A 14,663-nucleotide genomic window follows, 5' to 3' on the forward strand; every position below is an offset into this window, starting at 1 on the left:
CTTTTATATTATCTTTTTAATTCATAAAACATAAGAAAAATCCCATATTTTTAAGAAAATCTTATTTGCATAAGATTCATTTATAATCAATTTTCATACCTGTTAAATCATTTGAATAATAGTGGCCAAACCAAGAGATATTGTTAATTTTATACAGAAAAAAAATGGGCCTTAACCAACCAAGTGCAGTATCATCCTCTCTTTATTTACTTGTGCTTCTGTCTTTTGTAATCGTTGTGCATTGTCTCAGATGAAGTCCAGATTTTACACTTGACTTCAATGAAACAATTTACAATATGTGAATTTAACAATATTTGTAAGTCTTTGTGAGATTAGGACTTTATACGACAAGACTGTAAGAGACACCAAACGCTGCTGCTTCTGTGTATACACATGCATGTCTACATCCCACACGTGTAGTTCACCACCAACCATTGTACTTTCACGCTTTACAAAGAACTTGAGATAGCACTATTACATTTGGATTAGTTAGAGTTTGTCAACTACATAATGACAGTCTTGTTTCCTCTCGTACCAGTGTTTGTACGTTCTCAACTCTTTGTCAAAAAAGAATGAGGTGCATTGAGTGAACCTAGCAAACCAGCCTACAGTATATATCACTTTCAACTTTTAATTCTCAAAGGTAGCTTTAAGCCCTGAAGAGTAATGGGCTTTTAACCGTAATTCCAATTTCAAACTGGTTACTATTTTCAAGGATTTTAATATCCTGTGTAATTTATTTATATAGAGCAATGCATAACTAGTGAAGAACAGTATGTGTAAATTGAGGTTACAGCTATTCATGTAGTGGCGCAGTGGAATTATAAACACATGCTGGTGTTTATAGACACATTCTTGGTCTTTTCCTCTTTTGTTTTTAAAATCTGTGCCCAACACTAATTTAGTTTAGTTTTTTTATTATTATTTTTTAATTTCTCCTGAATCCTTTAAAGTAGGAACATAATTGGTGTGCACGTTATTACTAAATTATTACAGATATATTAAACAAATGATCTGTAATATTTTGGCATAAATTTTAATTTTCCAAACAAGGAAGCAAGATATTTTTCATATTTCTGATTTAAATAATAATAGCATAACCGAAGTCTTGGTTTGTTCTGGAGTCTGTGGTCTCAGTAGTCTCTTCAGTAAGAATACCAGCAATTTCCATAATTATTTGCCCATAGCTGGTTGTATATTATGTCAAACCATTCTCATTTTACATAAAATATACTAATGGCAACATATTTTTATCAAGGAGTATTATTGTAATAGGTACAAAAATACTCCTTGCTTGTTGTACCAACACATACCTTTGAACTTTGAAGCACAATCTGTACTTCCCCAAGTGAAGAGCTGACTTTTGGACTTGCAAAAAAATCCCATAAAATTTCTCCACTTTGTGAATTATTTAATCTTTTAAACTTGTTTTTACCTTTGCCATGTTTTCCAGGTTTTGGAAGACGATGATTTTTTTGACCTGATATTTGAATTTTTTTTTTGGTATATTAGAACAAGATAGAATTGTAACTTTGGGGTTTTCTCTTGAGCTCCCAGACATGCTACTTTTGTAGAGAAAAGGATTACTTTTCCTTAGTTCTTGTCTTCATTTATTTGTCAGACAGGTCACCTGATACTTTATGTAAGTTTACCTTGTTATTCCTCTTCAGTATTACTGACCTGAAAAGGACATCTAGTTGCTGATGTGAGAGCTTTATCTTACAAATTACTGCACCAGTGTGTATGTACTTGGCCTTCCTTCTTTGTATGTCTGACCTTTCTTAAAATATCCATGAGAAGTATAACTGATGTGGGTCAGAGGATGATGCTGAACTGTCATCTTTTTCTTTTGAGAGAAACACATGCAAGATTCTTTGGTTTAGTAATACTGTTCTGAAATACTTAATTCCGATACCAGCTGAAGCGATTGAGCTCAGTTGTGCTTCTCAGTCTTATGCTTCTCTCACATGCTCTATTCTTTACATTTTGATGTGGCAGAGTAACTGAGAAAAATGTTCTAAATTCACAGGCTTGTTAATGTGCCAGATGTTTTGAGCATTAAGAATTTAGTATGAAAGAATCAGTAAAAATTAAATTTAGAATATAAGGATCAGGTACTTCTGACTTTCTAGACTAGTATTAGATAAATGTTATTGCTACCTACGCTGTATTTAAAAAATCTGCATCACTATGTAAAGTGAGGTTTTAAATTATAAACACTATTGTTGTGGGATACAGTAGAAATATGGAATCTTCTGATTTGAAGACTTCTATCCCATTCATTAGACTGTGCTGCCTTTCAAGGAAAGCAGCATCTTACGGAAGTGAGAGAATGTTCTTTTCTGCAAGGCCTTATCCTTGTAAGTGCAGCTGGAAAAATGAGAATAGCTGTTACTTTAAAAACACGGGGGCGAGATGAGTACAAAAGGGGCTTCTCGAGAAGTGTAACTAAATACAAAAATCAGCTTCTCAAGAACTGTAACAGACGGAGAGAATTCATGCCGCTGTAGGAATTAGTTCAGCTTCAGAAAGAAACTCGCCAGAAGAATAGCAGAGAAAAACCATTTTGTGCACATGTGTCTGTATGTGGCTATGGGTGTGGATTTGTAATCTGCTCATAAGTGTATATATTATAAAGGCATAGCAATGCATGTGAGCATGTACATAAATATAGAAATATAAGCATGCATCACCATGTATCTGTATAAAGAACTGCAAGAATTCTTACACTGAGAGGCACAAGAAAATATAATGGGGATTAAAAAAAAAACGAGTGACTGTGAATACTTTATTCATTTCATGTGTGCTGTCAGAATTGGAATTAACTAGCTACATCCTCAAAAAAGACCTGGGGCTATTGCAGACATGTCAACACAGATGTCTGCTCAGTGTGCACTTGAGCAGGGATGGTCAAAAAGAATAATAGGATTTTAGGTTGTATTGAAGAAAGGATAGAAAATATAATATTATGTAGTCTTGTATGAATATGTAGTATGTCCATGTCTTGTTTGTGGTATTTGATTTTGCCCACATTAACTTGAAAGGGTCTGGGAAAGGGCAGTTAAGATTATAAGAGATTATCTTTGTTTGTGAGAAGAGCTTTAAAAACATGATCTGCTCTCAACAAGAATTATAGAAAATGTCATAAAAGCATACAAAGTTAAGACAGTAATTTTAAAATTCAGGTTTTAATATTCATGAGCTTTAGCTTTAAAACAATAAGGCATGAGAAAATAGCAGATTTTAAAACAGTATAAGAAAAGATTTATGTTTAGTCTGTAGCAAAGCTGTGCAATTCGTAGCAATGAGAAATCATATGGAAAGAAGTTTTGTAACAATTTTAAAGAGTTCCTCCCCCTTCTCCTCCCAGGCACTTCAAGAACAAGAAGTAAGTAGAAGTAAGAGTAAGTAAAGTAGAAAATAAAATGGAAAAAATGCTTAAACAGATGGTCCTCTAAGATACAGTCACCTGTACACTGGTCCCAGATATTGTTTGAAACATCAGTAAATGATCACTGTTTGAAATGGAATATTTCATCTGATGAAGCAGCAGCCTCCGTGGACACTCTGAATGCCTTTCTACATACTCCAGGACATGTCTGTAGAGCTCCAATTGCTGTTACAGCAGAGGGCAATCTTGAAATAAAATCATGTTGGTAATGATTTAAATTTCATTTCTAGTGTACGTGAACATTCAGCCTTTTGAGGAAGTAATTATATTGTAAGATATGTTTAAGACAATATAATTGTTGTTGTCATCTGATAGCATGTAGTAGATATTTCTGCTACTTGTCAAGGAAAAGAATAATTTACAAATATCTCTATCCACTTTTGAAGCATTTTTCTGATTTTTAGTGCCATATGTAAAGGTTGGTATAATTTGAAGGCCTTCTCTTGCTCCACTGGTGTCCTTTTCTAAAGTTTATTGCCCATGGATAAATGTTTTTGACTTCATGGCGAAACATTCTAATTTGACTAATTACTTTGTCATTGATCTGGCCTGCATACTTCCATATAGACTTCATCTTACTTTGATCGTGCTTTTGCCACCATTAAATTGTTTTGCTTTATCTTCATTTTTTGTTCTCTCCAGGTGTTTCACTGTGTGCATTTTGAGTGCCCAGCACAAAACAGTACCCACAAGGACGAGAGTAGTAAGGAAGTAGCATCAACAGAGGTGGGGACTGCTGGACAGTAGCTTGTTTCTCGCCCTGTTTGAGCTGCAAGCACTAGTCCCCTGCATTCCCCTCTCGGATCCACCTTGCGTTCACATGCTCACCAACAATAAAGAAGGTTGAAAGGGAGCTTTTGCAGCCTTGATGACATTCTGTGAAATTATTCAGAACCTTCTTGTGCTGGGACCTTTTCTTTCTTTGTGAACGAAGGGGACTATGTCTGAAAGCTGGAAACGTTGAAATGGAAAAAGCTTTTCCTGAGCACATGAAGAGACTGCTTCACTGTCCTCGATTTGTTCAAATCAGGCTGGTCTTCAAGGGGTGAGAAAATAGGTCTTCAATCCTCATCAATTACCCCATTAACACCCTACCTCTCTAATCTAAGGCAAGGAAAACAGAAGGAAATAAAAGGCAGAGCTACAGTGGAAATCTAAAATTACTGGAGCAGAATGGAAGGCATATGAAATAAGTATTTGTTCCCTAGAGGCTTTCATTAGTAAAAAAAATATTTATGGAACACATCAGTCCAGCATATATGTTATTTTTAAAAGTGATTCTTCATTCATATTCCTTTGTAACTAGTAATCTGTTTTCTAAATAATTTTGAGCCTGTATTCCAGTTTGTCTCTTATTTTTGGCTGTAGTCAATGCTGTACAGCAGATTAAGGAAGTATCAGACATGTTTACCTGCTGAGATGCAAATTCCCTCATTCATCAGTGGGATGACAAGAAAAGCATTCATGATATCAACAAACTAATTAATGTATCTATATTAATCTTGACCTTAGTTGACTTTTCAAAGTACAAAGTTGTCATTTCTTACACTCAAAAAGGAAATTCCTAAATCAAACATCCATCTTGAAGAAAAGCATATTTTTTCACTCCTGAAGATGATTAAATTTTGCTTGCGTTTCTAAGACAACTTGCAGCAGATCATCAAAAATGTTTGGTTTAGAAAAGTGGAACTGCATCTGGTCACTGACAAGCAGTTCTTCAAATACAGAAAGAAGAATTTGCAGATAACTTACATTTTTCCAAGAAAAATTGTTTTACAGTCTGGAACTAAAAATTCACAGGCTGTGTGTGCATTAACATTTCTCATGATCCTCACAAAATATGATGCTTTTGCACTGTATTGTAAAAAATTTGGTTCTTACTTTACAGTCACAGAATTCATTATCCATCCATGTCTGTCTGGATTGCATAGCCTGCTACTTTGCTTATTCTGTTTTCACACTGATGATGATGCAGTCTCTTACTCTCTAGACCTGCATGACTTTTAGGAAGAACTGCATGTTGGTCTTTCAGTATGGGATAAAGAGATTTTGTTTTAAGACAAATGCTGATGTAATTGGCAAAATTGATTAGGAGAATTGTTACTCCTCACAAAGTATATTATATTGGAAATGTCAGCTAACCAGTTTTATGAACTTGGAATTTCCTATGGTGATAAATAACCTCATCAGAAGAAAACAAAGCTGGTACAGGATAAATACGGTTTTGCTTTCCATAATCATAGTGATAAAATGAGTTATATCAACATAGCAAATTGTATGTTAATTTATCACACTACTTAATTTGAAATAATTTCCCTGTTGGATACTAGTTGTGCTAAACCCAAAAAGAAATATAATCGGTGGTAGCAGTGAATCAGAGGAATTTCTAATAAGAAAAGCGTCCTTTCTTCTTTCAAATAAAATTGATTAGGCTTTATCAGTAATATTACAGTATTTTTATTGCCAAATTACCGTTTAGTTCATACATTTGCATACAGTCCTCTCCCTTCCCACTGCTGTCTCCTGACTTGTGAATGCTTGTTGGTGAAGATGGATGCCCATTGTGCTGTATAAAACTTCTAATGTATGTGCTACAGCTGCCTCAGACAGTTCTGGGACAGGATTCTGCTTGTGACAGTCACCTCCTCATCTGATTACCTAATGGCTGATTACCTTATGGCTTAGCAGCCTTTGGAGCATGAAAGAATTGAGACCAGCTACTGGGGACACAACCCTCTTGTTTAAGTACAGGTCCAAAAAGTTGAATTTTTTTTCCCTTTGAAAAGTAAAAGCAGAAAACTTTTCCTGTTGTAATCCATGCTGGAACTACTGAGATGCATGGAGTGTGTCTTGCCTTTGGTAGATATAAGTCCTTTTGTGTGAGTGATGGTATTTCTTTGCAGTTTGATCAAACAAGTCTGCTTTTGTCAAACTGTGGAGCAAAGGGCATAACTTTCTAGCTGTTAGTATTTAGTAGTCACTGTTGTAGAGAATGTTAAAAAAAAAAAAATTAGGAAAAGGTTGTGCCAGCTGTTCTGAGTCTAGGCTCCCAGAGAAAGAATGGGATTTTTCCATTTGCAATCTTTAATGTGCACAATTAATTTTTATGATACAAAATTAATTTTTATGATCTTGTAGACTATAACCTACTGCACATGTTTTTGATCTTGTCCTGTGACTCATTGTGGAGCAGAAGTGTCTATTTCCCATGATATTCACTCTCTGCCAAGAATATGAATGAACATATATGAGATTCCCAGAGCAAAAACTCCCAAGGTCCTGTAGACTCTTCGTTTCCTTACCCCCATAAATCAATAAAAAACCCAACAACTTTGCATTGTCTCTTCCTGCAGGTATTAGTATCAGACTTACTCGCAATGGCCCTTCTCAGTCTTTATTTTATACAGAGTTGCTCTTAGAACCTGTCACCAAGGTGAGCCCGGTGAGCTCCCAGGGTTTTAAGGCAAGCCCTGCCAAAACTTCACATTTTCAACCTTTACCCTTTTTATTTAAAGAAATAATGTTTTCAGAGAGCTGAACTCTGCTGGGTCTTCTAATATTACCCACCAACAAACACCCCTAATACCTGTATTGCCTAGAAGAGGCCTCTTTTAAACGTTGTATCAGCAAGGTATTACTAGTGACAGAGGAAGACACCACACAGAATTGAGTTGTGGTTTGGTGTGAATGTTTGCATTCTGTCTAATTATTGTCTGTATTTATTGACTCCCAATTTCAAATGTACTTCCTGTATATTCTTCTGAAGTTTTTTTTTTTTCTTTTCTTTTTTACCTTTGTTTTTCCTTTCAGTGAAAGTAAGTAGTGCTGTTATGGCTTAGTATCAGGGTTTGTCAGAGTGATGAAATACTATAGTTATTCAGAACTGTGCAATCACTCATATTTTATTTGCAACAAGGATAGAGCAGAACTGACCAGGCATTCATGGCTTTCTCGTCAGAAACTATGAAATAGACCTGCTGTTAGATTTCTACATACTGCAACTAACTATATTGTCATTATTGAGCCATTAATTCTCTTTGGTACTTTAGTATCTTTAAGTTCCCCAGGCCTCATTTTCTCAGTTTTTCTTCCATGGGTTGAATTCAGACTTAGACTTAACTCATGTGGAGCTCAACAAAGGCGTTTCTAAAAATCTTTTTGTTTAGTTAACTTTTCCGAAATGCAAATAAAAGGATTTTTTATTCACAGAAATGTAGGGGAAAATTATTATCTGGGAAAATTAATTTTTTAAGTGAGACAAAATTGTTCAGCTCTGTTTTCAATCCATTTCCAATCAGCTCTAAAATAAGGTCAAACGACTTGTTAAATGGAATTGCAATGAGAGAGGTTAACCCAAGTCTAATGTAAAAGACATACCAATTTTCTTAGAGTAGGAACTCTTTTTCATTGCAGTTTCCTTCCTTTAGAGCTCCCTTTCTTTCTTTTTTTCCTCACGAAAATCAGGTTTTCTTGTTTATTATGACAACTCATGTAAGAGCTCAGTGCTTCTCAGCATTACTGAAAAATTCAATTTCATGCATCTTCATCTTTACTAATGGTAACATTAGAGGATTTTCAGTTGAGTATCTGACTTGATGAGAGTTAGTTTCCGTGAAAGAAAGCAAAAGATGTCTGTAATTGTTGCAATCTAATTAAATGTTCAGTACAAAAATTAGAAGACAAAGTTAATGCCATTCTTGTCTGATTGTTGTGTGTTCGTAGTTCTGGTAATAAAAGTGATGCCGGTTCAGAGACACTCAATAAGGAACTAGAACTTAGATTTGATTTCACATGCTATACATTGCATTTCTCTATGAAGATATTAATTGGCTGATATTCTGACAGATGTTAGTATACTGTCAGATAAGCAAGTGAATGCATTGGTAACTTTGTTGTTGTGGCTAGAGTAGTTAGCAAATAATCAGAACCAGTAAGAATTAATATATTTAAGAGTAAACGTTTAGGCTTGTGTGTCATACTAGTTGCCAGAGGACTAAACCATGCTTCAGAAATAATAGTTTTTAGATCCCAGGGGGTGCTCGAGGCCTGGTTCTCATCCCAGTTTCTCAGTTAATGGTCTATTTAGGTTAGAATCATTAGTTCTCTCTGAACTGATTGTTGTTGTCAGTTTTACTAGTTAACTTAGATATATATATAGAAGCTCCACAAAGCTTTGTTCAGGATACAAAAATAAAAGTTCTGGGTCAGGTTTTAGGAGTACCTAAATGTTCATATATGTGTGCACACATATATATATGTTAAATCAAGCTAGTAGCTAATTATGTAGCTTGAATTTAGAACAGGCTCTAAAGCTCCAAAACTAAAAACAAACAAACAAATAAAATGTCTTCAGGCATGTCTGAACTGCTGCTCCTGTGGTATGGCAGGATGGTGACTATGTTATGGTTACTTAAGTACTAATGTCCAAACAAGGTATGTGGGTGAGCAGGTCCAAAGTGCTTTGTTGCCCAGTTGTCAAGTATTGGTGTTTTGGCTGGGGTGTATAAAACATAGAGCAAGTTAAATGCTAATTTCAAAGGCAGGGCTGCAGTCCAAAGAACACAGATATTCCTCCTAGCTGCCTTGTCTGCTATGGCTTGCAGTGTTTACAGAGTGAGCCTTCATATGATTTCAGTTAACTGCTCAAAAACACCCTGCAGTCTTTTTGGCCCTTCCCAAGCTTTCATTGCAAAGCTTTGGCTGAGATAGTGTCAAAGTCTCACTCATATTCCATGATAGAATCTGGGTCTGTGTTTGACTGTTTACTGTGAAAAGTTTTAAAGCCACCCTGCTGCTTTTCTTAGAGAAAGAAAGTCCAAATTAAAAACTTCAGTATAGAATGAGGAAACTACAGATATCTGTCATTTACCAATAGACTGGCAGTACAACTACATACCAGTTTTATCATTCTGTATGTGTTTCATTACTATGATACATACAAATGGTGGAGGTGAAGAATCAGTTCCTTCCACCCTTGGCATTGGACATTATCACCAAACAGTCATTAGAGAATTATTTCTCTTCTCTTACTCATTCCTTCCAGCCTTAATAGAATAATGTAGTTCGATGTTTGGCAAAAAATGATAATTGATTCCTTACATAACCATAATGGAATTGAAGTTCAGATTACTAAAAGCTTGAATGAGTGGTGGCATCACCCTGCACAGGTGTAAACATGCCTCTCCAGTGCCTCCTATTACTTTAGGCCCCGAGCTATAATAGAGGAGGAAAGCTGCACTATTGGTAAAATGAACTTTTACTCATTCTTTTCATATTTATTATCTTGGCACATCTATTTTCTTTGTGCAGATGCTTGGTTAAAACAAGGTAACCTAGTTTGTCATAATTTTCTGAATTATCCAGTGACTCCTGAGATTTGGCAGATATACATGAACAACTTCAGTATGTATTTAGTAGTCTGAGGAATTTACAAAACAAACCTATATGATCTTTTACACCAAATTCTACATGTCCAAAAAGTACAGCTGACTCCTGAAATATCAAGTAAGTTGGACAGTATTACTGTTCAGATGAGAGTTTGTATGTCTGAGCTATGTGCCAGTGAACAGTAGTTATCACAGCTTCTTTTCAGTAGAGGAAGCAGGGAATCATCGAATGATTCAGATTGGAAGGGACCTTAAGGATCATCAAGTTCCAGCCTCTCTGCCATGGGCAGAGACACCTTCACTAGACCAGGTTGCTCAGAGCCCCGTTCAACCTGGCCTCGAACGCCTTCAGGGATGGGGCATCCACAGCTTCTCTGAGCAACCTGTTCCAGTGTCTCACCACCCTCACAGTAAAGCATTTCTTCTTCTTCTTTGGATCTATTTCAGGAATTATGTCCCTTATTCATTTTGAGACGTAAATACTTAAAGTGAATGTTTTTATACAATAATACAAAATTCATGGAAGGTAGATGATTAGATTTAAAAATGTCATTTAAAGCAAGAGCTGGTGTTGCAAGGAGCAGTTTAAGGGAAAGACTGGTATGGAATTGCACGGTTGCATCTGTGCATATATAGCAAAGAAAATGTATGTGTTACCCAAGTTGAAGTGACTATTGGCAAAGATGTGTTTCTGCATGCCCTTTCTTTTTTAATTTAGGGAATTTTGTTAAGGAATCTCACTCACCTGAATGTGAGCACTAAAAGAGAACGTAGGGAGTGAGGCTTTAGTAGTTTTTATGGGAAGAGCAACACAAAGATATGATTCTTGTGGTCTGAGCTAGTTCTGTTTGTCTCCAGTCTTCTCAGCTATTACTTTTTCCTACATGCATTCCCCAATCTGCTTGTTACTACTTCTCTTTTCCTCCCTATCTAGCATCATATCACTGGTGTTCCCTGCAGCTTTCCTCCATATTGTGATATTTTAAGGAATTTTAAAACTTTATTTTTCCTCTTTGTCATATGCTGAATAAAATATCCTCATCCCCTTTCAATCACATCAGACTTTAAAGGCAACTGCCACTAGGCTGACAAGTGCTAGTGAGCAGCATTTAAATTTGGCTGTCTATGGATATGCAAAATACTAACCCTTTTGGACCTTGTACTTCCCTAATCTGTTTAAAATCTGTTACCCTTAAGAGAAAAATCAGTAAGAAGTGTACTGTTGACTTAAGAAATAGGTCAGGTTTTGTGCTGGTTAATCTAAATTATGCTTAAATATAAATGTAAGTATTTCTTTCTCACCCTGATGCCCCAGATATATGCTCAATTTGTTAGTTGTGCATTGCTTAATGCATTGATTGTACATAAATATTCTTTTCTAAATAAACTGCATCATCAAAAGTGAATCTCAAAAGCATTTCTAGCTTTTCAGTGGCCCTGTGTGAAGGTATTTCAGCTGTCAGAGATCCAAACATCACACTGAGCATGTGGATTCACTTTGTGAAGTTCAGTGCTACTTCACAATTTGGACCCTATGCCTGTTAACCTTGTCCAATCTCTTGTAAAATTTCCTTTCTGCTTTGCTCAATTTCATTATTGTTGTTGGATTTGTTGTTTGGTTTTTGGGGTTTTTTTGTAGTGAATGTTAATGTTCAGAGCCAGGCTAAATAGAAGTTTAGCTTTTAGTGAACTTTTTCACTTATTTCTGTGTTTAGCTCCTCTTTCCTGACCGACAGTAGTTTAAATCTGTTTTACACTTTGTTACACTCCCCTTCTCTGTAGCAATTATAATTGTATCTTGAAATTTTTGTGCATTAAATCCCTTTCCTTCTTTCTCATAGAGTGGTTCTAAACTACCTCAGACCTTGTTGTGAACAGGTACGAGTTTCAGCTGCAATTTTTAGAATTTATCATAGTCTTTGTATGTTCCTTAAGTTCATGTGTATGTAGCGAAATCAGCCTGCCAGACCATGATTGCATTTTCAGGAGTACTGTTCCAGGTGAGACATGTTACTGGGATGAGTTCACAGCCACACCCATTCAGGCTCACGCTGATACCTCTTTCAAGAAAAGCTTTTCAGGAGAGCAGCTTCTGGTATGGGAAGTGCTTCAACTTTCTCTTTGAAGGGACATGATGCTGCCTGCACTGGACTACTTTCCCCTCTCCATTGCCATGACAACCGCCATAAAATTGCAACGTCAGACCTCCCTTTCTGGCTGTGAGCAGGAGCCGTGCTGTTGCATTGGACTGTGCTCATCATATGAGAACAAACCCCACAAGGCATGTTCTGATGACCTTGGTATCATTTTATACTGCAATGGATGTGCATTACCAACCCTTTGGGCTAATTAGGTTTCAGGTAAAATGATGGTTGCAGATTGTGCTGCAGTTGATCCAGTTGATAACTTTGGGAATTGTCTGGTTTTGTAAGTTATCCATTGTACAACCCGGCAAACCTTGTTAGTACTGATTTCCTTTTCACCAGCAGACGTGGACATCATCAAACAACATTTTGTAACATGGAATTTTCTATGTGCATCCAGAAAAGAAGCATCCCAGTTATTTCCTTAGTAGCAACATGTGTATTTGTAATGAAAGTTTTAGAATTACTAAACTGCTGTAAGCTATTCTGTGCATGCTCTGGCATTGTATTAACAGTTTGTATTAACAGCTGATAAGCAGAGGGCTCTGGAGAGCAAGGAATGCTGACTGTGGATTTCTTTTTCAAGAGTTTCAAAGAACAGCAAAACTTGACAGAGTGGATGCCAGACCAGACAATGCTCAAAGCAAATCATAAAGTGAAACTGTTGTGCTTTGTATTTATTTCTTTGGGGATTCTTCTTCAAAGTATTTAACTTCACAGGAAAATATAGAGTATATTTAAAATAGTGACAATTAGAAATACACCTTTTCAAGAATGAGAGGGGGTATGATTTGAAAAATAAAGTGATCTTTTGTGCTTAACTGCTTGTCTGTAGTTTTGTTAAAATAATGGTAGAGACTTGTCTGGTGCTGCTCACATATTGCATGCATGAATAGAAGAGTTTTGGCAGAATTGTATTGATTGTTCGTCATGGCAAGGAAGTTAATAACGTCGTTGTTGTTATATTAACTCATAATGACAGTCTTAATATCAATATAGAAAATGCTGGTGATTTTTGCAGTGACTTTCAGACCAGTCAGCATCCACAAAACTACTGTGAACACTGAGAACAACAGCTGTGGGATGTTGCTACCAGGATGTGCTGCTGTACACTCTGGATGAAGTGTATGAGTATTTATTTCATTTCACAAAAAAAGTGGGGAAATATTTTGAGACTTGGGATTTTGTTTTCAAACAAGCCAGAAAAAGGCTTGATTTTTCAGAGTATTTAGCACTTGATTTCATCAGACTGCCATGAAATGTGGGAGCACTGAATGTTTGATTCATAATAGTGGGCCTTTATCTTCCTTTATCTTATCAGCCTCACATATTGAACAGAATTTTTGTAAGCCTTGCCTGGATTTCAGAACTTCATGCCCTAAAGCAGTGGCTGTTCTCCAGTAACAACACTACATTTCTCTATAATATAATCTTTTAAGCATTTGTACGTGTGTCATGCTATTCCCTCCATGAATGTATATACCCTTTGTTACCTAGAAAGTGGAGAGGTCAAACTCAAAAAAAGAAGTATGATGCTGAGTTGTAGGATCAAGCTGAGGTACCAGAGAAAACCATACAATGCCATAGTATAATTGGATCTAATTTCTTTTGTGTGTTGATTTGTTATACAATAGTTAATACGTTTGACAGTTATAATTAGATTTTAAGAAGAAAAATGAGATTTTTTAAGTGTTAGATCCTGCTGTTCATTTTAAAAAGCAGATGTGTGGATTTTGAAGCATAAGCTGCCACTCACCTCAGTTACTAAATTGTGACACAACATGTGGCAATACTGAGGGGAGGAAGCCTTACTTTGGAAATTATATTTGCATAATAGGGTACAGGCTCAAAGTAAGACAGAAAGCAGTATAATCCAGTCAATGAGAAGGAGCGCATGCTGAAGCCATTCCCAGGCCATGTGTCCAAGTTAAAATGATTTTTTGCTTTGTCTTGACAAATCAGAGGCTTCTTGAGGCCTTTGGGAAATTTTCATTGTGGCCCTCATGCAGAATTTTGATTGTGTTCAAGATAATACAATTCGTAGCAATTGTAGAAATATTCTTTCTCTTTGCTCTGGTAAGGGTCCAGTTTATCTTCAGGCTTAGGCTTGTAAAATCATCAAGAGGTAAGGCTTATGAAGGGATTGCAGACTGAAGTGGAAATACAACTGCCTTTCCAAACAGTAGTAGAGTGCAGTCAGTTTGGATGGTATAGCCTGAGGATTTATTTCAAAGTTGTTTCTAATTCTGTGTTGGGCTCACTTGTTAATGAGCATTGGCAGTTGAAGCTTAAAAGACCATGACACATCAGTGGAGCGTGAGTCGTAAAGACCAGATACAGACCAAATCACAATACAAAGAAAAATGCACATAAACAGAACACTTGTTACTTATTTTGTATTTTACCCTCTATTAACTGCTGCTTAAATATCCTTGTAGGCTGTGGTAATTAAATTAAACATCCTGGAAAGTGGGCAATTTTTGCCTTAGAGCTCAAAGCACAAAAAATAATTGTATAAGATCTTTTTTGAGTCTCTGTATTTCTGTGATTTGTCATTCTTTTCCCCTTTTTCTCCCCCAATAATATGCTAACCTGTAGCTGGAAAAGTGTGTAGGTTTTGCTTCAAAAGCATCTTAAGAACCAAGATGTGTAGGTAAAAGCGAATTCCATTTAGTAAGAGTA

At 36.1% G+C, this 14,663-nt stretch overlaps 1 protein-coding gene across 2 annotated transcripts in view; it reads left to right on the top strand.

Moving 5' to 3' along the window:
* BTBD9 (BTB domain containing 9) overlaps nucleotides 1-12,802 on the top strand; it is a 117,721-nt gene extending 104,919 nt beyond the window's left edge. The window contains exons 12-13 of one of the 2 annotated variants that reach the window (XM_027641723.1): nucleotides 3,371-3,388; nucleotides 4,094-12,802. In XM_027641723.1, coding sequence (XP_027497524.1) covers nucleotides 3,371-3,388; nucleotides 4,094-4,198 — 123 coding nt within the window. In that variant the 3' untranslated portion in view covers nucleotides 4,199-12,802. The remainder of the gene's footprint in view (nucleotides 1-3,370; nucleotides 3,389-4,093) is intronic. The other variant, XM_027641724.1, reaches the window with a different exon arrangement.
* Nucleotides 12,803-14,663: the final 1,861 nt, after the last annotated feature.

This window comes from Corapipo altera, unplaced genomic scaffold, assembly GCF_003945725.1.
Source record: "Corapipo altera isolate COAL_440 unplaced genomic scaffold, ASM394572v1 48b, whole genome shotgun sequence".
Lineage (NCBI taxonomy): Eukaryota > Metazoa > Chordata > Aves > Passeriformes > Pipridae > Corapipo > Corapipo altera.